The 24,492-nt window shown below is 44.8% G+C and overlaps 1 protein-coding gene and 1 long non-coding RNA gene across 9 annotated transcripts in view; one reads left to right on the top strand and one right to left on the bottom strand.

The window, feature by feature from the left end:
* The window catches only part of DCAF8 (DDB1 and CUL4 associated factor 8), a 36,782-nt gene extending 21,176 nt beyond the window's left edge, over positions 1 to 15,606 (bottom strand). Inside the window, exons 1-4 of one of the 8 annotated variants that reach the window (XM_077760136.1) lie at positions 15,170 to 15,606; positions 14,373 to 14,445; positions 9,631 to 9,736; positions 2,123 to 2,197 (exon numbers count right to left, since the gene is read on the bottom strand). In XM_077760136.1, coding sequence (XP_077616262.1) covers positions 2,123 to 2,171 — 49 coding nt within the window. In that variant the 5' untranslated portion in view covers positions 2,172 to 2,197; positions 9,631 to 9,736; positions 14,373 to 14,445; positions 15,170 to 15,606. The remainder of the gene's footprint in view (positions 1 to 2,122; positions 2,198 to 9,630; positions 9,737 to 14,372; positions 14,446 to 15,169) is intronic. The other 7 variants (XM_077760138.1, XM_077760133.1, XM_077760134.1 and 4 more) reach the window with 7 other exon arrangements.
* A 210-nt stretch (positions 15,607 to 15,816) lies between these two features.
* On the top strand, positions 15,817 to 23,532 carry LOC144228294 (uncharacterized). The gene is made up of 4 exons (XR_013334156.1): positions 15,817 to 16,376; positions 17,172 to 17,283; positions 21,366 to 21,473; positions 22,888 to 23,532. It is a non-coding gene; the product is annotated as an uncharacterized LOC144228294 (long non-coding RNA).
* Positions 23,533 to 24,492: the final 960 nt, after the last annotated feature.

Here is a 24,492-nt window from a genome sequence, read left to right as displayed (position 1 = left end):
CATCTTCTTAGAGGCAGACAGACAATAATGGATTAAAATCATTTTGACAGTGGGTGCAGAGATGAACGATTTCCTACTTCAAGAAAGTACCACCGCCTTCTGCCTCCTAACTCCCAGTTTCTTCCCTTGAGGTCTTAAAGTCCACTATGAATCCAGAAAGAGGTGGGAAAGACACGTGGTAACTGCAGTCATGTGAATGGGTTCTTGTCTCTCTGTTTGCTAATAACTATATTCTAACCACTTCCATTAATTTAATAATGTTACCACTACATCTAGTTACAGGAACTCAATCCTGAGGTAGTTTTACCAGGAAGCACACACAAAACTGATAACGAGCAAGGCTACTCAAGTGGAACCGGGAAGGGAAGTTCACCATGTCGTGAGGTCTGCCATGCTGGTGATCATAAAAGAACTGGGTCACTTTGAGCAACCTAACCCCAGACAACGAGACACTGCTTTCTCCTATCTAACGGCAGCCGGATCTTATTTCGGTGAGCACTCTGGCAACATGCTAGAGCAATACGACCACAACTTCCACACTAAAGCCGTGGTGTGAAGAAAGGAAGGAGGGAATGAGGATTTTAAATACTGTTCACGGCCTCCTTTCCTAATGATTACAAATTTTACTTTGCCAGGAGTACAGGCTGCTAGGAAAAGCAGACCAGCTATGGGCGACTCTGGTATGAGCTATCCAACCCCACGATGACGTGTAAAGGATTCAAAGTAGTGCCTGACTGCTTAGTCACCTGGAGGAGAGCAGCAATTTCTGAAAATCTTTGCAGCAATGGAACCCCTTCACGACGAACTCACAGGTAAAACCCCACACAGAAAACTGATGAACAATACAAGTGCTTTGGTTCAAGCAGTGACAGAAGGCTGGAGACACATAAACAGCTCTTTTCAAAAAAGCACCCCAACTAAGATCCCAGCATGAAAACAACTGGTGCAGGAACTGGAAGAAAAAGGGGAAAAGTGCAGCAATTTTCTCCTAGGAACTGCATTTGCTGAGACTGCTGTGGCTGCTGAGAAAGATTAGGAGTTGTGATTTCTGACATACAATTGGCTTTGAAACTGGGAGTGGTGAGAAAGGATGAAATACCACACTTTTCGCTTCTATGGCGAAGGAAAACAAAAACACCGAAACTCCTAGTGTTTGTTGTTAAAATTATGATTAACAAATCAAGACGACTTGGGGGCTCTATCAGATTAACTTAAGGGCCAGAGCAAATCACGAGCTCGGCAAGATGACCCTAACAGCCAACGACCAAGATCTAGCCCAGAGGCTAGTGACTTTTTTCTATGAAGGGCTTTGTCCCAAGTACTCAACGCAGCCACAGCCGCCACCGCCACCGTTATGGCAGGAAAGCACCCATAAGCACCATGGGAATGAATGGGGCGTGACTGTGCTCCAACTCTACAAAAACAGTGGCAGGCTGGACCTGGCCGGCAGACCACAGCCCGCTGCTCCCTGATCTAGCCGACGGCCAAACTCCAAACCACTCTAGAACCTGAGCTTTTCAATTAAGCCCAGTGGAAAATCTGAACCACTTTCTTTTACAGAAGATGAATGAACAGCAACAGTAAGAAGAAAGGGACAATAAACAGCATGTTGAAAAACCTCACTTTTCCTTACTCCATTTCACTGCTCTACCAATCACGTCAACTAGAATTTAGCCTATAACCCTAACCTGCAACGTGCTAAGGAATGCTGAACTCTGCGCTGCCCGATTATATCCATCTGAAGGACATTTCTCTAGTCTAGAAGCTGGCTCAGGGCTGAAGAACCCTTTATCAAAATCCTGACATTCTACCTTCAAACCTGCCCTAGACCCAGTGATTTAACACTTGCCAAGACCCTATAAAGCCAGCCAGCCAGCCCTGACTCCAGTCGGTTCCAGCTGTAATTCCATCTCTTGTCCGCTAGCTCTATGGAACTATAAGCTACCGTGTAGGAGACCTCTCATCACAAATGGGGAACCATGCCTTCCCACAACTCCCTTGTTTCCTACACACAAAACAACGCAGGAAAGGTCCACTCTTAGGAAAGCTTTCCTGCCCTCCAGGAAACTCCAGGCCTCCACTTTCCCTGGAGGGAGGAGGAGACCCTCAGGCAGCCCCTTACCATTGGCTAAGTCTGTTTTGCCATCTGCGCCGTTCCCTTTGCTGGACATCTTGACTGATGTTTATTGTAGCCAGCCTGCATTTAGGAAAGGAAGGAAAAGAAACAATTAGGAAATAATCTGGGAGAGAAGAGAAAAGGGACAGGAGATTTAACAACGCAGAGCCTTTATCATTTTCATAAAAATTGGCTGACTCACTCAGTGGAGCATGCGACTCTTGCTTGATACAGGAGTTGTTAAGTTCAAACCCCACACTAGGTGTAGAGATTACTTTAAGAAACAATTATGGGACGGGCGCCTCGGTGGCTCAGTCGGTTAAGCGTCCGACTCTTGATTTCGGCTCAGGTCACGATCTCATGTTTTGTGAGATGGAACCTCACACTGGGCTCTGTGCTGGCAGCACGGGGCCTGCTTGGGATTCTCTCTCTCCTCCTATCCCTCCCCTACCCGTGCTTTCTCTCTCAAAATAAACAAACTTTTTGTTAAAACGCTTTAAAAAAAAGACTTTTTGAGTGTGTGCTCAACAGGGCTTCTCAGCTGCTGGATATCCTATCAGACTCCCCTCCCCCCATGTCTAAATTCCATAAAGAGACAGTATCTTTGGGAGGTCAACTGCTATCTCTTTACCTGAGTAACTGGCAGCGATTTTTCAGATGGAGAGGAGGAACTGAAATAAAACCTGAACCAGCAGGCATATATCCAGTGACAGGTACTACAAGCAGGGAGCCTGAACACAAGAAGCTGGCTTCGGCCTTGCCCTCTAGGCAAGGAACTTCTGTTGTAAACTCGTCAGATACATCCATGAAGTTTAAGAAACACTTGTCTTCATAACATGAAATAGTGGGCCAGACTCTGAGTATTGTCTTACATACAAGTCAGAGACAGAAGAGAGCAAGCTCTTGGGGCAAGAGCTTGGGCTCTGTTTACTCAGATGCCTAGCTTCAGACTTTCAAGCACAGATATTAACTAAGGACTACAGGTAGCAAAGCCAAACTAGGAGCACCCTACCCTCAAGAACAAACCTAAGGTTTCTTTCTTCCTTTTACAACTAAGTCACCAAGTACAAAGCTGGGGAAGAAAAGGGTGACATTTCCATTAAACCATCTCAATCCGTTTCATAAAACAGCCAACATTATCTCCTCTAACCCCACCAACTTTCACCAGATTCATCTTTTTGGCAGAGCCCCATCTGGGAATCGGGGTACCTAGCTTTTTTTCCTTTGATGCCACTATAACACATTCGTTATTTTTACAGGGCCTCACTCCCACCTCGAGCAAATTCCAAAGAGCAAAGAATAATATTATTCAGACCAGAATTTTGTGAAGCCCTTTCAGTGCCTGGACAAAAGGCACTGGCAAAAGACAAAGTATGATTATGACTCTAGTCCTCGTACACAGGCACACTGGCTTCTAATCTTTCAACAGCCCTTTCATTCCCGTAACAATTATCCCAGAAGCAGCCCCATCCCCATCCTTACCCCCTACTCTCCTCTACAGAAATCGGAGTTGCTTCAGAAAGTGTCCCCTGCCAAGAGACAGCTGCCCAAAGCTCACCCTGCAGGCCAGGGCGGGGGAGTGGAAATAATGCACAGGCAGGACCAAGGCCAAGTCTGAGAAGGACCTGGAAGGGCGCTGGGAGACAATGCCAACAAAGCACAGACTTGTGAAGCCGCGCAGAAAACGACAGCGAAGGGTGCTTTGCGGAGCCGGCTGGCCGCCTCCTCCTGCTCCAAGGAGGCATTTTGTGAGCGCCCCGCACACAGCACCGGCCTCTCCCTGGCGCCGGTCCATTTATATTCTTCAGCATCTCGGCACTATCTGCTTCCCCACCCAGGGCTGAAATTAATTCTTTTAACTACAGAAGTCCTGCAGGGTAAGGGAAACAAGTGTCCTACTTTGTTAAGATTAAAAACTTAAGGTCATAAGCACCCGTTATGATGGTCAACTGAGGAGAGATCCGAGGTTTCTCACCTCCGGGAGCAAACCTCTCAGCCTCTCCATACTTTCTGCCTCGCCATCATCCACCTCCAAAGAAGAAAGTGGCTCCAGAGACCCTTTCTCAAACCTGAACTGCATCACCTCCTCCAGAGGCCCAGACTGCCTGCGCTGCAGACTCACCGCGGCACTAGGAAACACATCTGCTCTCACGGCCTCCGGGCCTGGGAGGAGCCAGAGCCCCAGGTCGGAGAGGGGCAAAAGCAGGGCCACGCGGTTCAGCCCGTTCTGACAGGTTGCAGAGCTGCTCTTTTGGGGAAAACAGTTTAAGTTATTGCAAAAAGAGATCTGCTTTGTGAGGAAGAAAGCTGACAGAATGTACTGCTAAATTCACAAACAGGGATGACCCTGCGAATGCTTATGCCAACTCTGTTTAACCACAGAGCTGGAAGGCAGATCGCTTCTGAAGGTCACATTTTAGGGGCCACGGAGTTTAGCAAAATTAGATGTAGACTGAAAATTAGTCCAGGGTTGCAGTGTGAGCTAAGCCATTAGCATCCTTTCTGACCTTGGATGAGCTACTTAACCTTCCCTAGGCTTCATTTTTCTCTTTTTGTAAAACAGCAGTGGTATTTCCAAAGACAGTAGAGATTAGCAGAATTCTATGTTAAAAGTTCTGCAGAAGGAGGCTCTGGAGCAGTGGTCTCAAAACGGATTCCAAATCCCTATCAGGGAAAATGTTTACCATGGACCCTGAATGTGTGTGTGTGCATGTACCTACACACATCTAACCAATTCACATTAAATATAACATTTAATGTTTCTAGGAGAAAAAAACAAATTCCAACATTCTGTGTCTACACACCACCAGACCACACTCCACACCCCTCCGGGTGCACACGCTCCCCCCCTCAGAAAGACCACTATTTTAAAAAGCCAAGAAATGATGACAATAAAATACAATCACCTTGGAAAGGAGTTGTCATTCTTATTGTATAAATTTCTGTCAGATGGAAGAAGTTTAATACCACCTCAACTCTGGGGCAGGAATTAAAGCGTCCAGATGAAAACAGGCTAAGAAGCTACGACAGTGCCCTAGGCCTCAAGTACAGAAGCCACTCTGGAATCTCCAGAGTACAACCCCATTTTATATCAGAGGTTAGAGACCATACTTAATCCAAACATAAATGACTTTCCTCTTTTTTTAAGACACTACATTCCCAACAAATCCATTGCTTTTACCTTGATCAATTTCCATGTAAAATTCAGTTCAGAGCAAACCAATCTGAGCTGGGAAGAGCTGATGAGCTCACTGTCCCAGGTAGCTGGGGGGAGTTTAATTAGATTGGCCCTACTGCCTACACTCTAAAAATAACCACAACCCCTGCCAAACTGAAGGTTAAAGAGTGGACTATTGGGGGATGGGGAAAAAAGATCCAGATGTCATTTTAATTCCCACCCAAGAAATTCCAGTGACCTATATCTCTGTCTTTGCCTTTTTTTTTTTTTTAATTTTTAAAAATGTTTTATTTATTTCTGACAGAGAGAAAGAGACAGCGTGAGCAGGGGAGGGTAAGAGAGAGAGGGAGATACAGAATCTGAAACAGGCTCCAGGCTCTGAGCTAGCTGTCAGCACAGAGCCTGACTCGGGGCTCGAACCCACCAACCATGAGATCATGACCTGAGCTGAAATCGGATGTATAACTGACTGAGCCACCCAGGCACCCCTATATCTCTCCTGTCTTAAGAAAACGGCCTTAAATTTTTAACCAAATATGATAAAATATTAGCTAAAAACCAAGCAAAGGGGCAGTTAACACAGTGTATGAAAGTACTTTGTGGGGGTGCCTGGGTGGCTCGGTTGATTAAGCATCCCACTTTGGCTCAGTTCGTGATCTCACAGTTCGTGGGTTTGAACCCTGCATTGGGCTCTGTGCTGACAGGGCAGAGCCTGCTTGGGATTCTGTCTCTCTGCCCCTCCCCACTCGTGTTTTCTCTCTCTCAAAATAAATGAACTACTACAGAGCAATAAGAAGGAGTGAATTACTGACACACATAGCTACAAGGATGGGTCACAAATATGTCATGCTAAGTCAAAACAGCAAGACTCAAGTACCTATGTAATAGGATTCCACTCATGTGACATTCTAGAAAAGATAAACCTAGGGACAGACGGCTGATCAGTGGTTGCTGGATGGGGTGCGGGGGGAGAATGGGCCACGACCAAGTACAAGAAGACTTCTAAAAGCAACAGAAATGTTGTCTACCCAGACCATGGGTGGTGGTGGTATGTGACTATGCGTTTGTCAGCACCCACAGAAAGGGTCACTGAAAAAAGGCATAGATTTTACTCTATATGAATGATCCCTCAATAAATTTGGCCGAAAAAAAGAGAGTGAGAGAAGGGAAGCAGGGGGAAGAAGTTGGGCAAAATGTTACAGGACAAATCCTGACAATTAAAAATACTAAATTCTCAAGCCTGTGATAGTAACAGAAATCGGCTAAGGCGGCCAATATGCCACAGTAAATGAAGGCAAAACATCAGGTCTTCTTGTTTGAAAAAGAAAGTGTGGGAGGGGTTTTACTGTGACCAAAGACGCCTGTTACTTACCAGCAGCACCAGTAAAGGGAAGCAAGGGGTGCCCGGGTGGCTCAGTCGGGTAAGCGTCTGACTCTAGTCACGATCTCACAGTTTGTGAGTTCGAGCCCCATGTCCCCTGCTTGGAATGCTCTCTCTCCCCCTGCCTCTCTCTCAAAAAAAATAAACACTTAAAAAAAAAAAAAAAAGACAAGATGAATCCTAAACTTATAAAACAACCCCAACTTTACTGTCTTGGTGACACCTAAGAGTATCAAGAACTGAAAGCAGTTCAAAATAGTTTCAGTGGTTGTACTGTTATTTTGAATTCTTAATGCTTTTAATTTTTTAAATTTCTCTCAAATTAAATTTCATTTTAACTCCTTTGGAGTCTAGGACCTAGGAAAATAGGTCTGATAATTCTCCCTCACCTCAGGCCCAACAGGAGCATCAACTCCTCCACACATTACCGCCACTGCTTCCTTCCCTAAGACCCGAGCTCACTGGCACTTACACAGGCCCGGTGTGCTCCGGCCTGCCCGCTGGCCCGCTCTCCTACACCAACACCCATAGTTGAAGCAAAGATTTAGAATCTCCTCTGAAACTGAAAAACGGTGGTAGAAAATACTTCAATTATTAGTAAAACAGATAACGGAGAGCCACACAGTCTGGTGCTGTTGGGAGGACAGACGTCCCAATGCACCCATAATGGGACAGCTGTTCAGGGCCAATCTCCATCCACGGGACTAATTTGCCTTGTTGCCCTGGGCTCTGTGGTCCATCTGGAATCGACCAGTCCTACTTTCCCGATCCCCAATTGTGGAGTTCAAGCTGAAATGACTCATTTTAAATCCATTCTCCTCACCTTACTATTTCTCTACTTCACAATAAACACTTCTAGCCAACTTTCCAGCCACCAGCCACACTCCGACGGTATGGTGTTTATTAATCAGAGAACCTCACTCACTGAAATTCAAAGGGTAACCCCAAGGAAACTAAAACTCACTATAAACCATGTTTCCAGGGGGATAGGTTCTGGGCCACACTCTTTTAAGCACCCAGAGAGGCTAACTACAGGCCCGGTACCCCCCTGCTAAATTGGATGGAGGAGCAGAAAAAAACTGGACATGTTTCCGGATCAGGGAAGTTCATCTCTATTAGTGATGTGCAGTCTTGACAGCACAGGGTTCAACCTAACTGTACAGCTGCCCTAGCTTAGCCCAATTGTGGGGCTCTGGCACCACCTAGAGGCCCATCTACACACAGACAAGCTACTAACACAAGGTATAAGGCAATACAGGAGCTACAAATCCAGACAAGGCAGACATAATCCCCTCTGGAGCCAATCATCAGTTAGGAAAAGTGAGTATACAGCTATGATACAAGCAGTACAAGTACCGGTATCATTTAAATTAAAAAAAAAAAAAAAAAAGATAAGCTGGGTTTTGAAGGAAGGACAGGATTTCAGCAGGTTAAGTTGAGGAAGACCAGGACAAGGATGAGAAAATACATGGAAGATGAAAAACATAGTCCAGTCTGGTCTGGCTAGATGGTGGGACACAGCTGATTAGCTAAGGAGTGCAGTCGGTGTGCGCGTGTGTATTAGGCATCAGGAAGGTTGTTTTGTCAAGGATAATAAAGACGGACTGAAATGGATAGAAAAGGAAGGACAACCAAGTTTAAAAGCTACCATGGTTGTTGAGGTAAAAAGCAATGAGCACCTTGGGCTGATGGCATTAAAAGAACGGAACTGATGTGAGAACCCTGTAGAGGTAAAACTGGTGGTTCAATGGTAGTTATGAAGCTCAAAAAGTAAAAGACAAGTTGGGGTCTGGGTGCCCAGGGGAAATCAATCCCATAAATGAGAAGCTGGCATGTGGGAGATGAGATAAAATTTTGTTTAAAATCCACGTTGACATGTCAGGAAAGTAGTAGAAAACAACTGTAGGTCTGAAATTTGAGAAATCAGGGTTAGATATACAGACTTCAGAATGACTTGTATGGAGAAGCTTCAAAATCAACCACCCCCTACCTCACTAAAAAATCAAAAATGTATGTAACCAAGAATGGTGACAGAGTCCAAGGAAAGAATCCTGGGTTAACATCCACCCTTAGAGAAAGAAATAAGACGGAGGCAGGAAAATGCTCAGGAGGGCAGAAGGAATGAGTGCTAAGCAGAGTCTTGAAGTCAAGAGATAAAAAGGTTTCAAGAAGGTGGGGATGGTCCATGTAGAGAGAGAGGGAAAAAGAGACAATTCCAATTTCAAATGCTACAGAGAAGTCCAAGAAGATGCATACGGAGGAAAGGCTCTAAGAGTCAGAGAAGTTTTCCATGGAATTACCTCAGGTATAAAGGGAGAATGTCGTTTCCTCCCTCTTCTAGGATCATGAAAGGACTCAACTATCTCTTCAGCTGAGACCATTAAAATTATTTCCTTAAGACACTCATCAGCCTACCAATTAATCATAACCTGAGACCCATGCTTAAACAATTCAGAATTTTTTAAAAATTTTAATGTTTATTGGGGGGGGGGAGGGACAGCAGGACGTGAGCAGGGGAGGGGCAGAAAGAAAGGGAGACACAGAATCCGAGCTGTCAGCACAGAGCCTGACGCAGGGTTCGAACTTACAAACCGTAAGATCATGACCTCAGCCGAAGTCAGACGCTTAACCGATTAAGCCATCCAGGCGCCCCAGAAATGTTTTTATTCGCACAGTCATGTGGACAGGCCTTTTATTCTTTATATACACTTTATAAAGTGTAGATACTGAATTCTTCCCTTCAGCTCATTGGCTTCATCACTCAGCACTGAAGATGAGTTTTTAAAGACAGCATCTGGTACAACAGAAGGGTTTCTGGTGTCGGTCAGACCCGGGTCTGAATTCTGCTTCTACCACTCACTTTTGTTTCTCCTCCTATAAGATGGGATAATACCATTACCCTGCAGAAGCTGGTTTAGAGAATTAAAGACGTTTTTGCAAAGAGCTTGTCTGTACCTGGAAGGTATGTGTATTATTTTTCTAGCTTCTCATTTCTGGTTCCAGATCGCACTTCGTAGAGAAGCCTGGGCTTCTTCACCACTCAGCAATGATGCTCCAAACGCTGTACACAAATGAGGACATGGTTCTAAGTCTATGAAATCTGTTTACCTGTTCTCAATGGCCTTTTAAAGAATCAGAGAGGTCTGTCAATATCTCTTGAGTGCAGCCATGCTCTATGAACTAAGGTAAAGCACTATACCCAGGTGCCCAAAATATAAGCCTCTCTCTGGGTTCTTTTCCCTCTTGAAGGTTCACTGGATGGCCAAGATGAGGACCTCAAAGCAATCCCCACAGGTGACGAAGAAGAGAGAGTTCCTGCATCAACTACACTATGAACAAGGAACTTCATTCCTCCTTTGAATCAATGCCTCCTCTCCCTAATGATAATACCAGCGTCCTGTGTTTATGGTTTATTGGCTTTAATTCCAGTAATAGTATTTCAGAGTACGTTAGGAATCCACTCTAAACTTTAAGTGCTGTCTGCAGCAACAGACCTAAGGGACCTTTTATGACAACATTTAAGCCCATTTACCTCAATTTAAATGATTCTAAAGAAAATCCATTTCTAAGGAAACTCCACTGTGTTTCCACGATGAAATGATTTACCTTCACATGAGAATCCAGCCCCCATTACCAGTTTTTACACTCACACTGCAAACTATTCTTTAATCACTGGAAAGGGTATGGAAGTGTGGTGCTCCAAAGACCTAACTTACAACGAAACAGTAAAAAACAGAAAGGCTAAAGACATCAAGAAGTGCCCTCCTACCTGCACTAGGTGAGAGGAAAGAGTCTTACCTCTGGGTCCGAAATAAGGTTAAAAACATGTCTGATAATGTGGCAGTGCTTAAAGTACACCAGTGGAATACAGCCTCCTGGCTACCACTAGAGGTAAATCCTATGGCAGGTTTCCAGATGTCTGAGAAAAACCAGACCAACAACAAGATGACATGAGAGGCAAGCATGGATGCCTGGTTAGAACCAGGACAGACCTCCTTAAACAGCATCAGTATCAAACAACAAGACCAAATATCTAACCTCTCACATGCAATACCAAAAATGTCCGCAATAACCCAATCCATTACACATACTACATTTCATTACTAAGATGCCTTCTTTGTCATATTAATCACTCCCCATGCGCTATGTGCAAGCTCAGGGCAGACTCAGTTCATTAATTTATCTTTTTTTTTTTTAATTTTTTTTTAAATGTTTTATTTATTCCTGAGAAGGAGAGACAGTATGAGCAGGGGAGGGTCAGAGGGAGAGGGAGACACAGAATCTGAAACAGGCTCCAGGCTCTGAGCTAGCTGTCAGCACAGAGCCCGACGCGGGGCTCGAACCCACAAACTGTGAGATCATGACCTGAGCCGAAGTCGGACACTTAACCAACTGAGCCACCCAGGCGCCCCTCATTAATTTATCTTCAGCATGCACATTCCAGAGGTTAAGGTAGTCCTTGACAAAGTGGGCTTCTGGCCCAGAAACTATGTCCTACACAGACAGGGATAAGAGCCTGCTCTAAAGAAGTGTGACCGAGTCACAAAATTCGTCACACACTAACTTCCAAAGACCTTGCAAGGACTTTCTTCTCCAAGAAAATAACTGAATCAGTAAACAAGAATTTCTGAAGAATCTTAACCATGACAAAGTTCCTCTCTTATACTCACAAAAACATTAAGATGAACAGTTTCCATTATTACTGTAAAGCTAACCTAAAATCATTGACCCGTAGCTCTGACATTAAGATATACACATATCACTACCTCTGTGTCTGTTGCTGATTCAATTCTTCCTGTTAGCTGCCTGGGGTTCCAAACTGGTTGAGTGTAAGCAGATTATCTTGGCTTACTGATAATCTGCTTTTTTTTTTAATTTGATTTAAAAAAAAAAAAAGCTAATTCAATCTTAAAAGCTAACTTTAACACCAATGTTATGCAATGAAAACCTCTTAACTCTGTCTTTTATAATCCAGACAATTCCTAGACATGTTTAGAATAACTTTTCTACAGTAGGAACAGTCCAGAAACAAATCTATCTCCTGAAAACAAAGGTTAATTAGTCACTGTAACCCACCTGATAGAACACAGGCCTGAGAGCGTGAAACTCGGAAGGTCTCAGTCTCCCACAGCAGGGCGCACTTCTGCAGAATGTCTTCTCCTACAGCCCTTTTGCTTTTGAAATGTCAGTATTGTTTTAAGCAGGCAACAAAAAGGCTGCTTTCTTTTACTCTCTCTGCAGGCAAGCTTCTGTCTTAGGTTGAGCCTAGTGAACACTAAGGATCACAGCACTGGTACTGGTTCCTGTACATTTCACAGACTGCTGTATACGATGCCCTGTCAGGCTGGTGGTGGGAACGAAGGTCACAAGCATACCTACCCTCCCACTCAGCCATGCTAAGAAATACTTTCTAATAAGAGGCGACAATTCTTATGCAACACCCTGAAATATAAATTAACTTCAGAAAGGTAAGAATTTTAGAGCTGTGGTCCACAGACTAAGAATACTGGTTCCCTGGAGCACAGAATGCGAACGAAACCCCGTGGGGAGGAGAGATTCTNGGCTCAGTCAGTTAAGCATCTGACTTTGGCTCAGGTCATGATCTCAGGACTCGTGGGTTTGAACCCCGTGTCAGGCTCTATGCTCACAGCTCAGAGCCTGGGCCTGCTCTAGATTCTGTGTCTCGGTCTCTCTCTGCCCCTCCCCCGCTCATGCTTGCTCTCTCTCTCCATCTCAAAAATAAATAAAAACATTTAAAAAATATATAAATAATAAAAATGCAGTCTGAGCCCACCTCAAAACCATCCACCCAGAAGTCTACTTAGTGGTGGTGGTAACGAAAGCTGACCGAGTCTAATTTGATCATTGGCCTGAATGAATACAGTTGATTTCACTGCAACGTTATCAACACTTTAATTTTGCTGTGCCCTTACCTCCCCCAAAAAATGTAGAAGAAAAGCCAACAAGAGAAGGTTAGACACTTTCATCTATGCCATCATGCTGTTAAGACGGGTCAGCTGGGGAGATGAAATAAAACGCTCCACACTCCTAGCTCCCAAGCCCAGACTCACTTCCGAGAACAAGGAGACCTTTTCATGGTCTAAGCCTCTGATGATCTATTGATGAGGGTCACTGCAGAGCCCAATGGGTTAGAAAAAAATGTATTCTCGTCAAGGCAAAAAAAGGAAAAGGCATAAGGGGTAGCTGGAGCAGAGGCAGTGAACGCTGAAGCAGCGAGGGAAGGAATTACAATCCTGTGTCAACGCTGACCAGGTGCACGAACAGAGACCAAGAGAAGGAGGCGATGAGCTAAGGAGATGCACTGATGTTCAGTCTAAGAATGCATTCAGAGACACTGACAGCTACTTTTCCCACTGTCCTCTGGTCTTGAAGCCCCACCGCACTGACCTGCGGAAGATAACTGTAGATGTGTACCTACAAAGCATATATCTAAGCAGACTAATTAAAAATGATTTACAAAAAAAAATATGTTGGAAAGCAGAATGCAAAGTAGACACCAGTGCACACCTTACTCAAAGCCATAGCAACAAGTTAAGAAAACAGAAAACATTTTTTTAGTGTCTATTGTGTGTTAGGCATAATAGAAGAGCTTCACATAGGTTCCCTCATAGAATACTAACAATGACGGTAGGAGGTAAGTGGCACTATCCCACTTTTAGAGATGTGGAAACTAAGAGTCAGAGTAAGTTTAAGTAGCTTGCCCAAGGTCACGTGGCCAATAAATCTTAGTACAGTACTGAAACTCTGATCCGTCCAGCTCTAACGGCCATACGTACCTTTCTTACTGACACACACACACACACACACGCCCAGTTCGTTTCCCAACCAGGACATCACACAGAACAAAACTCACCAGGGTACCACTCAACCTTTACCTACTACCTATCATAAAAGTATTAAGAATCAGCCAGGCCTCCCTTCCAGAGCCACTCAGCTCTTCTGTCACATCCCATGGACTTCAACCACAGCACTATTCTCCGCTACCAGAAACCCAAGAGTCTTACAAAAATTACCTTTACAAGTATGCTCTGACTCCCTCTCGAACCATGGCCTATGCTGCTGAATGCACTGATGATTTTTCTGCTGACCCAGAATTCTTCAGACCAGCTATTAAAGAGCAGCTGGTATCTTCTTTAACCCTGACCTTACAACTATGTCCTGAAAAACTGGAATTCTGAAGCCGACTGAACTCGGACACCAACTAATGGCGGCACCATTTCCCAGCTTTAGGTGACCAGCAGGCGAAGATTCTCCTCTAAACAGAAATAACAGCGCAAAGCCCTGAGAAGGGAAGAGACCTGATTTGACAAAGGGCTGAAGAACAGAACTCAGGCAAACTAATTCCCAGCTTTTAACAATGTAAGAAACATGATCCACAGAAAAGCAATGACACACGGGGCAAATGAATAAAGGAAGCGGGAGACACATTCCCTTCTAGGCTTAACAGGGGTTATTTGAAGATACACAGCAACAGTTCAGGACAGAAAATCAAGATGCCCACAGCCCATAAAACTTGTCAGAGTGATTTAGCCCGAGCTGGAACACAGCCAAGAACAATACCCCAACTCTTTGGGATACTGAGGTAGGAATTTTATGACTGGAGTGGTCAGCACTTGGGCATCAGGGTAGGGTCTGTCTTGGACTCAGGAATTTAAATGCCTTCAACTCCTACTCACCTTTCCTTCTTTATCACTGAAGGAGGGCCAGGCTGAGCTCCTGAGAAAATAGGTCTGTTGATTCACTGAAGGGCTGAGAAAAGTTAAAGTTTAAATGGCAAAAGTATCTCCACTGAACATAGTACAAAATACTTGTGAAGACATTTCGGTATCTTTTTCGACCTCCTCGGCCCTGTTTAAAACCAGATGAATTCTAACTACTGAATAAATACAATAACCCAGGTAGTTACAGAAATAACACGAACCAGGCAAGTAGTCTCCCAGCGCCACTAAAACGTAAAAGCCATTTCAAAGGAAAAGCTGAATCCTGTCAACGCTAACCCATGACCAAACCTCTCAACGAGAAGCCACAGAGCAGGGGGGGAAATCCCGGAGAGAATGTGATAGCGCTTCTGCCGGTTTGTTTACAGAGACTCCAGCAACAATCATATGAGTCAGAAATTCAAGCCACCAGATGCTTTCCAACTAACAGAGAGCAAATGGTGCGGTTCTGCGGTGCCCTGAAAGATCTGGGGGTGAGGGGAAGTAAGCTGCGGGAATTGTATTACAAAGGGAACGAGACCGGACGGCAACAACTGACTTGGACCTCGGCCTTCCGTACAAGGTGCTGGGCCCGAGAACTCGGGATGGGGGAGGGGGCACACTGCGCGGTGGCCCCGAGGTGACGGGGAAGACGCAGGGCGACCGCTTCCCCCAACCTCAGGGGCAAACACGCGCACCCAAACGGGTCACCCGAGGGGCGAAGGCGTCCCTGTGGACTGTGGGGGCAAGCTCTCGGGGGCAACCCCAGGGCTGACCTGAGGCAAGGGCAGCCAGTCCTCCCGGCGGAAACTCGGGCCAAGGCCAGGAAAAGACCTGGGCCCTGGGAGCTTGGGAAAGGAGTCCTCCGATCTAGCCTGACGGGGAGCGGGCCAGGGGCGAGGGGGTCAGGCCAAGCCGGAACGAGACACGGACCGGGTAGGTCAAGGGGGGGGTGTCCGGCTGGGGCAGTTACAAGCACGGGAGCCGGCGAGGCTCAGCGGCCCGCTTCCCGTCTCGGGTCATCCTTCTGCCAGCGGCTGCTCCGACTGTTCCAGGCCCAGCCGCCCCGTCCACTGCCGCCACCAACGCCGCCGCCATCTTACACTGGCCAGCGGCCGCCACCACCACCGCCTCCGCTCTCGGCGCTTGCGCCTGCGCCGCCACGCTTTCCGGCCCCGTTTGCGACGAGGTGCTGGAGGAGACTGAAGGAAGAGTGGTCGCGCGAGCTCTCGGCTCCCAAGCCTCCTCGGAGGACGCATGAGGGGCGGGGCTTAGGGCCAACGGCAAACAGAGCGAGGGGCGCGTGCGCACTCCCGTGAGGCGAAGCTGTTTTCGCGGCGTGCTTGGAAGGGCTCGCTCCCCTCGCCCTGCTCCGCACAAACGCGGGCTGGGGGCCCCTCCAGAGTCGTGGCGGTGGGGTGGAACTAAATTTCATGTCTAGCGCACTGGAGGGCAACCTCCTGGGCAGCCTCCATTTCCGCCCTGGTTTTGAATCCTGGGAACAAGCAGTTCTTGCCAGGTTCCCTGTGGAAACTCCCATTTCCTTTGAGGACCTTGTTTTCTTAAGTGGTTTCAATCCCTTTGAGACCCTCTTCCCCGCGAGAGCTTCCATTTACCCAGTTTTAAATTAAAAAGAAGGGATTCGGGAGCTTCAGATGCAGCTGAGCTTTTCAAGAGGCTGTTTCTCCGAAGGGAGGTGGGGGGATGTCGCAAGTTCCCCAGGATGGCCTTGGCGGTGGACACTGCTTCGTTCTGACCCCTGAAGGAGGCTTGCAGGAGGTCCCTGGGAAGGCTGCTGCCCGGCGCGGGGGCTTCTGACCAGGCCAGGGTGCAAGAACCTGACCCCGTTCACCTCTACCGCTACCGTCCTGTTACAATTCATTGTATGCTACTTAGAGTATCGCAATGAACGCCTAGCTGGTTTGTCTACTTCCATTATTGACTTCCTAGTTAAACAGAAGGCAGCGAGTGACCTTTTAAAATGTAAGTCAGGTCATATTATTACCCCCAAAGCTTCCCCATCACACAGTCAGTAAAAAAGACAATAGCTTCCAAAGAAGGCCTTACAGGATTTAGCACCTATTTCTCGGATTTCATCTCCCTTACTGTCTACCTCTGCTGTAGTGTTATGGGCCTTGTCCACTCTTAACTCCAGCCAAAGCATCGTCCATCCCTAAAGGGCTTCTGCATTTGTTCCTTCTTGGGATTTTAATCCATCAGATCTTTACTAGACTTGCTCTCTCCACTCAGATCTCTACCGAAATCCTCCAGAGAGGCAGCTCTTGACTGTTCCAACTAGGATGATACCCTACACCACCATCCTCCTCTGCCTTCTCACTCCACGTTGTTTTTTTTTCATGACAATTTCTACCTGTGACATTTAACCTATAATTATGTATTTGTAACTGTAAAATACCACTAGAATATAAGCTCTATAAGGGTAGGGACTATGTCTTTGTCACCCCAACATCTAGAAGAGGACCAGAGCACAAGGCAGCTATCTGATGATGCCTTACCATTCTACCCATTCTTTCATTCACTCCATCAACCTACGCTGAATTCCTATAATGTGTGTAAGCTCCTGTTCTAGGTACTGGGGCTGAAGCAGTGAATAAAACACCAAGATTCTTGCATTGACAGAACATATTTATCAGAGCAGGGGGTTGGGAGGGTAGAAGGAGGGAGAGGTCACAAAGAAAATAATACTAAGTTATGAAGACTAGTGGAAAATAAAGCAATGTAAAAGTGGGTTATCTGAGTAGGTGTGCTCTTTTACAGAGGCGGTTCAGGGAAGGCCCTCTGCTGAGGTGACATTTGAAGAAAGATTTGAAGTGAGAGAGTGAATCATATACACCGGGGGGAGAACCTTCTAGACAGAGAAAGTAACAAGGTAAAAAGACCTGAAGTTTGAGTGTGCTTGGTGTATTCAAAGAACAGCGGGGAAGCCAGTGTGGCAAAAGAGCAGATTAGTTTAGAGAAACGTGATCAGAGCCAGATTACTCCCAGATTTATAGACCAAGAAGAGGACTTTGGATTTTATCTCCTATGAGTGTTAGGAAGGCATGGAGGGTTCTGAGTAAAAGGGTAATGTGATCGGATTTATAAACGAATAGATTTACTCTGGTTGATTCTTTGAAAACTGCCTCAGGGAGGCAAAATAGAAGCTGAAAGACCAGTTAGGAAGCTATTGCAAAAGATCTGCAAGACTAGTGTTGCAGTGGAAGTGGCAGGAAGTGACTGGATTCAGGAAATACTTTGAGGGTGGCAGAGTTGCTCTGCTAATAGATTGAGTATGGAGTGCAAGATAAAGAGTCAAGCTGTCTCAGGCTTTTTGACTTGGGCAACAGGATAAACAGTAATGCCATTTGCTGAGATAGAACTCGAGGCAGGAGGGGTGGCCAGGAGGAGGGTTTTGGTTGGAAAAATGTCCAGTTCTATTTTAGACATGTTAAACTGGAGGTGCCTATTAGATTTCCAAATGGAGCTACTGAGTAAACAATTGAAATATGAATCTGAGGCTCATAGGAGAAGACAATTGCTGGTATAAACCGGCGAGTTATTAAGGTATAAATGGCATCTATAACCATGGGTGGTGGGGAATGCTTGCTTAGTTAGCATGGAAGGTAAGAAAGGCAGTCTATATATAAGCTGAGCTCTCTAATCCCAAGGCACTTCAACTAGTAAAGGTCAGGGAGAAAAAATATCCAGCAAAATTTATTTAAAAGGAGCAGCCAGGAAATAGAATTTAAAAACCAAGAGAGCAAGGAGTCTTACAAATTTTTAAAAATGTTTCAAGAAGGGCACTATCAACTGTCATTCCTGTTTAAGAGTCTGAGGTTAAGAGAACTAAAAATTGATCACTGGATTTGGAAACATGGAGGTTAAGACCTCAACAAAAGTCACTTTTGTGGAGCTATGGGGATGAAGACCTCCCACTCTGTGACCTGGTTTCTATGCTCACTGCTTTGGACACCATTGCTGTTGCCACCAAATCTTATTTGGGGCTCTCCTGTTGCATTAGAGGTTGTGGTGATTGTTACCCCTTCTAAATATCCAATCTCACGGATTTCTGTGACACTGTATGTCAAAGTTCTGTTTATATCACTTGACCATTTATTTCATGAGCTTCTCTCACTCTTCATTCTAAGTGTTCTTCCAAAAGGATCTTATCCATTCTCACAGTTTGAACTACCATCCATGTCCCAGTCTTTATTGCCAACCCAGGCTTCTTCAAGCTTTAGACTTACATACCTGATAGCCAATGGCACTTAAAAAAAAAAAAAAGCTTTATTGAAATGAAATTCACATACCACACAATTCACCCATTTAAAGCGTGCGATTGGATGGCTTTTAGTACATTCACAGATATGTGCAACCATCACCACAGTTAACTTTCAACAATTTTTGTCACCTTAAAAAGAAACCGGATACCCTTTAGCTACCACCCTCTATCTTCCCATCCCCCTCTAACCCTAAAAAACCATTAACTCCTTTGTCTCTATAGATTTCCCTATTCTGGACTTCCATATGAATGGAATCATAGATTTTTTTGTGTGTTTTTGGTTTATTTCACTTAGCATGTCTTCAAGGCTCACCCATGTTGCATCATGCATCAGTACTCCATTATTTTTTATAGTCAAATATTGTTCCATTGTATGAATACACATCTTGTGTATCCAATTATCTGCTGACAGTTTGGTTGTTTCTTTTGGTTATTATGAATAATGCTACTATAAACATTCATGCACAAGTTTCTGTGTGTGGATATATATTTTACTTGATTTCTCTTGGGTATATACCTAGGAGTGGAATTTCTGGGTCACACAGTTAACTATATGCTTAATCGTTTGAGAAACTAACAGACTGTTTTTCAAAGCAGTGGTGCCATTTCACATTCACACCAGCAGTGTATGAGGGTTCCAATTTCTCCTCATCCTAGCCAACATTTGTTATCTTTTTAACTTTAGACTTCCTATTGGATATGAAGTGGTATCTCATCATGGTTTTGGTTTGCACTTCCCTGATGACTAACAATGTTAAGCATCTTTTCACCAATACAGGTGTTTATTGGACCTTTCTGTTTTCTTTGAAGAACTGCCTATTCTGATCCTTTGCCCATTTTTAAATTGTCTTCCTACTACTGAATTTTAAGAATATATATTCTAGATACAAGTCCCTTGTCAGGTATATGACTTACAAGTACTTTCTCCCGTTCTGTGGGTTGTCTTTTCAGTTTTGATGGTCTCCTTTGAGGCACAAAGCTTTCTAATTTTGATGAATTTGTCTTTTTTTTCTTATGCTGCTCATGCTTTTGGTGGCATATCTAAGGACCCTAGCTAAGTCCAAAGTTATGACAGTTTCACCCCCCTATTTTTAGTTATTACTTTTAGGTCTTTGACTATTTTGAGTTAATTTTGTATACAGTGTGAACGATTGAAGCCCATTCTTTTGCAGGTGGCTATCTAGTTGTCCCAGCAGCACTGTTGAAAAGACTGTTCTTTCCCCCTGGATGGTTTTGGCACCCTTGTGAAAAATCAGTTGACCAAAGATGTAGTTTATTTCTGGACTCTTAATTCTATCCCATTGGTATCAATGTCTATTCTTGTGCCAGTGCCAGACTGTTTTGATTACCATTGCTTTGTAGGGAGTTCTGAAACTGGGAAGTGTGAGTCTTCCTTCTTTTTCAGTATTGTTTTCTTATTCTGAGTCCACTGCAATTCCATGTGAATTTTAGAATTAGTCAATTTCCACAAAGAAGTCAGCTGGGATTCTGATAGGGAGAACAATGAATCTTGAGATCACTTGGGGACTCCTGCCATCTTAATGATGTTGAATGTCCTGCTCTATGAAAATGAGATGTTTTTCCATTTATTTAGATCTCCCTTCTGTCAACAATGTTTTACAGTTTTTCACAGTAGAGTTTTGCACTTCTTTTGTTAAATTTATTCCTAAGTATTTTTCCCCAAATCTTTTTTTTTTTTGAGAGAGAGAGCAAGCAAGTGAGCCGGGGTGGGCAGAGGAAGAGAAGGACAGAGGATCTGAAGCGGGTTCTGAGCTGACAGCAGTGACCCCAATGCAGGGCTCAAACCAGTGAACTGTGAGATCATGACCTGAGCTGAAGTCAGACGCTTAACTGACTGAGCCACCCAGGTGTCCCTCCCCAAGTATTCTTTTTGATGTTACTTTGAACAGGACTATTTTCTTAACTTCACTTTTGGATTGTTCATTGCAAATATATAGAACTACAATGTATTTTTGTAAATTGACCTTATGTCCTGAGAATTTCCTACATACAAGATCATGCCATCTGCAAACACAGTTTTATTTCCTCCTTTCCAATGTCAGTGCCTTTTATTTCTTTTTCTTGCCTAACTTTCTTGGCCAGAACCTTATATAAGTAGTGAGAACTGATATCTTTGTGTTATTCTTGATCTTAGGGGGAAAAGCAACCAGTCTTTCACCATTAAGTATAATGTAAGCTGTAGGGACTTCACAGATGCACTGTATCAGGTTAAGGATATTCCTTTCTCTTCCAGCCAATGGTACTTTAACATTTCCAAAATGAACTCACCTTTGCTCTACCTCTGTCAAACTCAAACTGCTCCTATTCTTATCTCTTGGCTGACAGCACTGTTCTTCTGTCTTAGGCTAGATTCCCTAGAAGCAGAGCCCAAAAAAGGATTCCATGCAAATGGTTTGCAGAAGGAGTGCTCTCAAGTAAAACCTGTAAATGGAGTGAGGCAAGCAAGATAAGACAGGGGGAAAAGTTAGGTAAAGATATGGGTTCCTACATTTAGCCTCCACTGGGAACTGCTGGCACATACATGGCATATTTGTCCCACCTTGAGGAAAGGCGGGGGGTGGGGGGAGATTAGTTACTATCTATTATCATTTACTGGTAACACAATTAATGATTATATGTCATCACTGATAATGCAATCTCTATCAGAATCCCATCTGATTTCCTTGCAGAAACTGGCATACCATCGGCTGTGATGCTGACCCCAGGAGGGAATACCCTTCCACAAATTTCCAGAAGTGGTTCCTCTTGGTACAGAGGACAATTCTCAAGATGCAGCTGTAAGCTATTAGTAGCCAAATTTTACACTTTCTGGTAAAGAGGATCTGGACAGGGCACCCACAATGTTTACTACAGTCCACTTCTAGCATTGCTCAGATCCATATGCCTTGTACATAAGTTCGTTCTATCCACGCATTCTGGTTGATTTCTGGGGACACAAGAGGAGTCCCTAAACTGTAAATGATATCATCTCCCTTCTCTGGCACCCAGTCTAGAGTCATCTCTCCCTTGACTAGCACTTATTAGTCAAGAGGGCTCACCCAGTGAAGTAAACCAGACCCTCATTCCTGAGGGTTTTGAGCCCCAAGAGACCATGCCCTTATCAGGCTGTTATTCTTTACTTATTTATGGTTAAAACTGAGTATAGGAGGACCAAGAGATATCCCCAGGATCATATGCGCATCAAACACCTTCCTCTGTCCATATAAGCAGCAGACCGACCTTCTCATAACAGAGTCAGTTATCCCAAATAGTACGATAACTTCTTTGCTTGATAGTCTGCAGGCATTAGGAACTCAAAGTGACCAGATGACAGCCATATCTTTACGTTTATTGAGATTCTTATGTTGTGCCTGATAGAAGCATCTTCCCCCCACCCCTCACCCCCTGATCCTCAAGTCGATCACTGGGAGTGATGCTGAATAGGGTCATTTCTATTTCCACCCCTTGGTTCCAGAGCCCTGGATTCCTCCTAAGGGATGAGGATAAAGCACCCTATTATGGTCACGTAGGTTGACACTGTATTGTAAAGGACAGCACCCCATTCTTGCTGGCACCACCAATGCACCTTCAAAAGGCCATCTCAATGCTCTACCAGATCAGAAGCTTCTGGATGGGAAGGTATTTGGTAACAATAGTGGACCCCATTGTCATGTGCTCATTGCTGCATCTGCTTTGTCATGAAATGGGTCCCTTGTTCTAAAGCACTATTATGTAGGATCCTATCAATACCAGTAGATTAAACGTGTCTGAGTCCTCGGGTAGTAGTACTAGCTAAGGCACTTTAGGCAGGATAAGCAAAGCAAAGTGTATGATCAGAATAAGTGGTTGACATTTTCACAAAGGAATTGTTGCCACCAAGTGGCTTGAGCAGTGGTACTCAACTGGGGGATCAGCATTGCTCTTTGTGGCTGACAGGTTAGACATTTAGAAATAGCTGGGTCAGCCTCTGGTAAGAGAGGAGTCCATGCTAACAGGCCAATAACTAGCCTCCATCTTTGTCATCAGGATGATTCTATTCACAAGCACACTGGAAGAACTGGGCCAGGTGAGGTTCCTGATCAAATTGCTCTGTCCATTTGGTTATTAGCCAACACTTTTCTGGTGAATTCTGTAACAGGCCCACTCTCACAGACCCACCCAAATGCTCTTCACCAGACTGTCTCTCACATTTTCCCATCTTGCACCTTCTAGGCCCCTGACCAACCAGCCCACTGACTTTGCGTTCACATATACCCTTGCCTCAGGCCACTTCTCACTCTCCAACATGGATGATCACCTATGCTGCCTAAAGACCTACTGGTTGAGAATCTGCCCTCATCACGGACTTTCAGGACCACTCCAATGGGGCTATTGAGAAGCAAGTGTCCATATTTGACTTGCCCTAAAACATCAAACCAATTCCTCATGAACCAGACCTGGATTTTTTCATCGTCGTCGAATCAAATGGTTGCAGGGGTTCTCATGTTGCCACAGGCAGAGCTGGGACAAAGCTATCAGGGTAACAGATGTATGGAGTACAGAGGACCGGGGACCCTTGTTCAACTTAACTGATTTGTGCCCACCAAGCCTGCTTGGGCTTCTTCCCAAAGTACCGTCTCCATTGTAAGACGAATTGCTACTGTATCCACCCAACATTATGACTTGGCAGGTCTCACAATAACCAGCTGGTTATATGGGCAACTGGTCACAAAGTCACTTGATATTTTGTGGTCAAGCACCGAGTCTCCATCAGGGCCTAATCATATGCCAGGGGATGCTTTTCAAGTGATGAAACTTTCTTTGCTGCAGATGGCATAACCTTACTCCAGAACCCGAGAGATCTATCCTGGGACTCTCCTATTGTGGAGAGCCCGAGTATCCACACATCATCTTTTCCTACCAAAGATACCTCTAGCACCACAGAATTTTCCAGGCCATTCAGCCCCGGCTGTGGGGCTGCTGGTATCATAGCCCAGATCTGCTGCAGAGGCCTTTCCTGCATTCCCCAGGACAGAATACGGTGCCTCCAAAATAGAAGAGGCCTACCAAGGCACCGTGCTTCTTTCTTGGGGTAAAATACACAAGATGCAATAACTTATCCTTTACTTTTGAGAGAATTCCCAGAACGCTCCTAAAAACTTAACAATGTGGCAGGACCATGCATCTTTGCAGGATTTATTCTCCACCCTCTGGCGTGTATGTGTCTCACCAAGGAACCTAGAATACTTGATCCCATTGTTCAGCAGATCTGATTAGCACATCCCTGATTTCAGAGTAGCTTACACTTAACAAAGCACACAAACGTGATATTCTGTAGAACAGATTACACTGTGACAATGGGGGAGAATTAACACAGCTCCAGATCAAGATTGTGCCCATCACTTGTGAATGCAAACTGCTTCTGATACTCCTTGGAAGAATGTATTCACTAGATTGGGGGTGGGCAGGCGTTCTGTAGAGGGTCAGACAGTACACGTTAATAACCGTGTACCTATGCCAGCAGCTGTGTTACTGCCTCTCATAGAGAAAACACACCCAATGCAGTACTGCTTGGACTATTACCCACTTGAGTTTGCAGTAATCCAATGCAATCCACCTCAGGCAATCCAGGTTTTGCAAGAGCCAGACAGGTGAAATTAAAGAGTAAGTCGTGGAGACCCACACCCCAGCATCCCTCTACGTTTTTAAGCATTGAACTAATCACTGCCATTTTCCCCAGAATGCAACATTTTTTCTTTTCTATCTTGGTAGAGGTGGGGGTGCAGTTTCAGGGGCTTCTACCTGGGTTTTCTGCCAGCTGGCAAGTATGTCTATTCT

The sequence above is a fragment of the Crocuta crocuta genome, unplaced genomic scaffold, assembly GCF_008692635.1.
Source record: "Crocuta crocuta isolate KB4526 unplaced genomic scaffold, BGI_CrCroc_1.0 scaffold133, whole genome shotgun sequence".
Lineage (NCBI taxonomy): Eukaryota > Metazoa > Chordata > Mammalia > Carnivora > Hyaenidae > Crocuta > Crocuta crocuta.
Note: the sequence above shows the minus strand (reverse complement) of the source record. Positions and strands in the feature narration are given on the sequence as shown.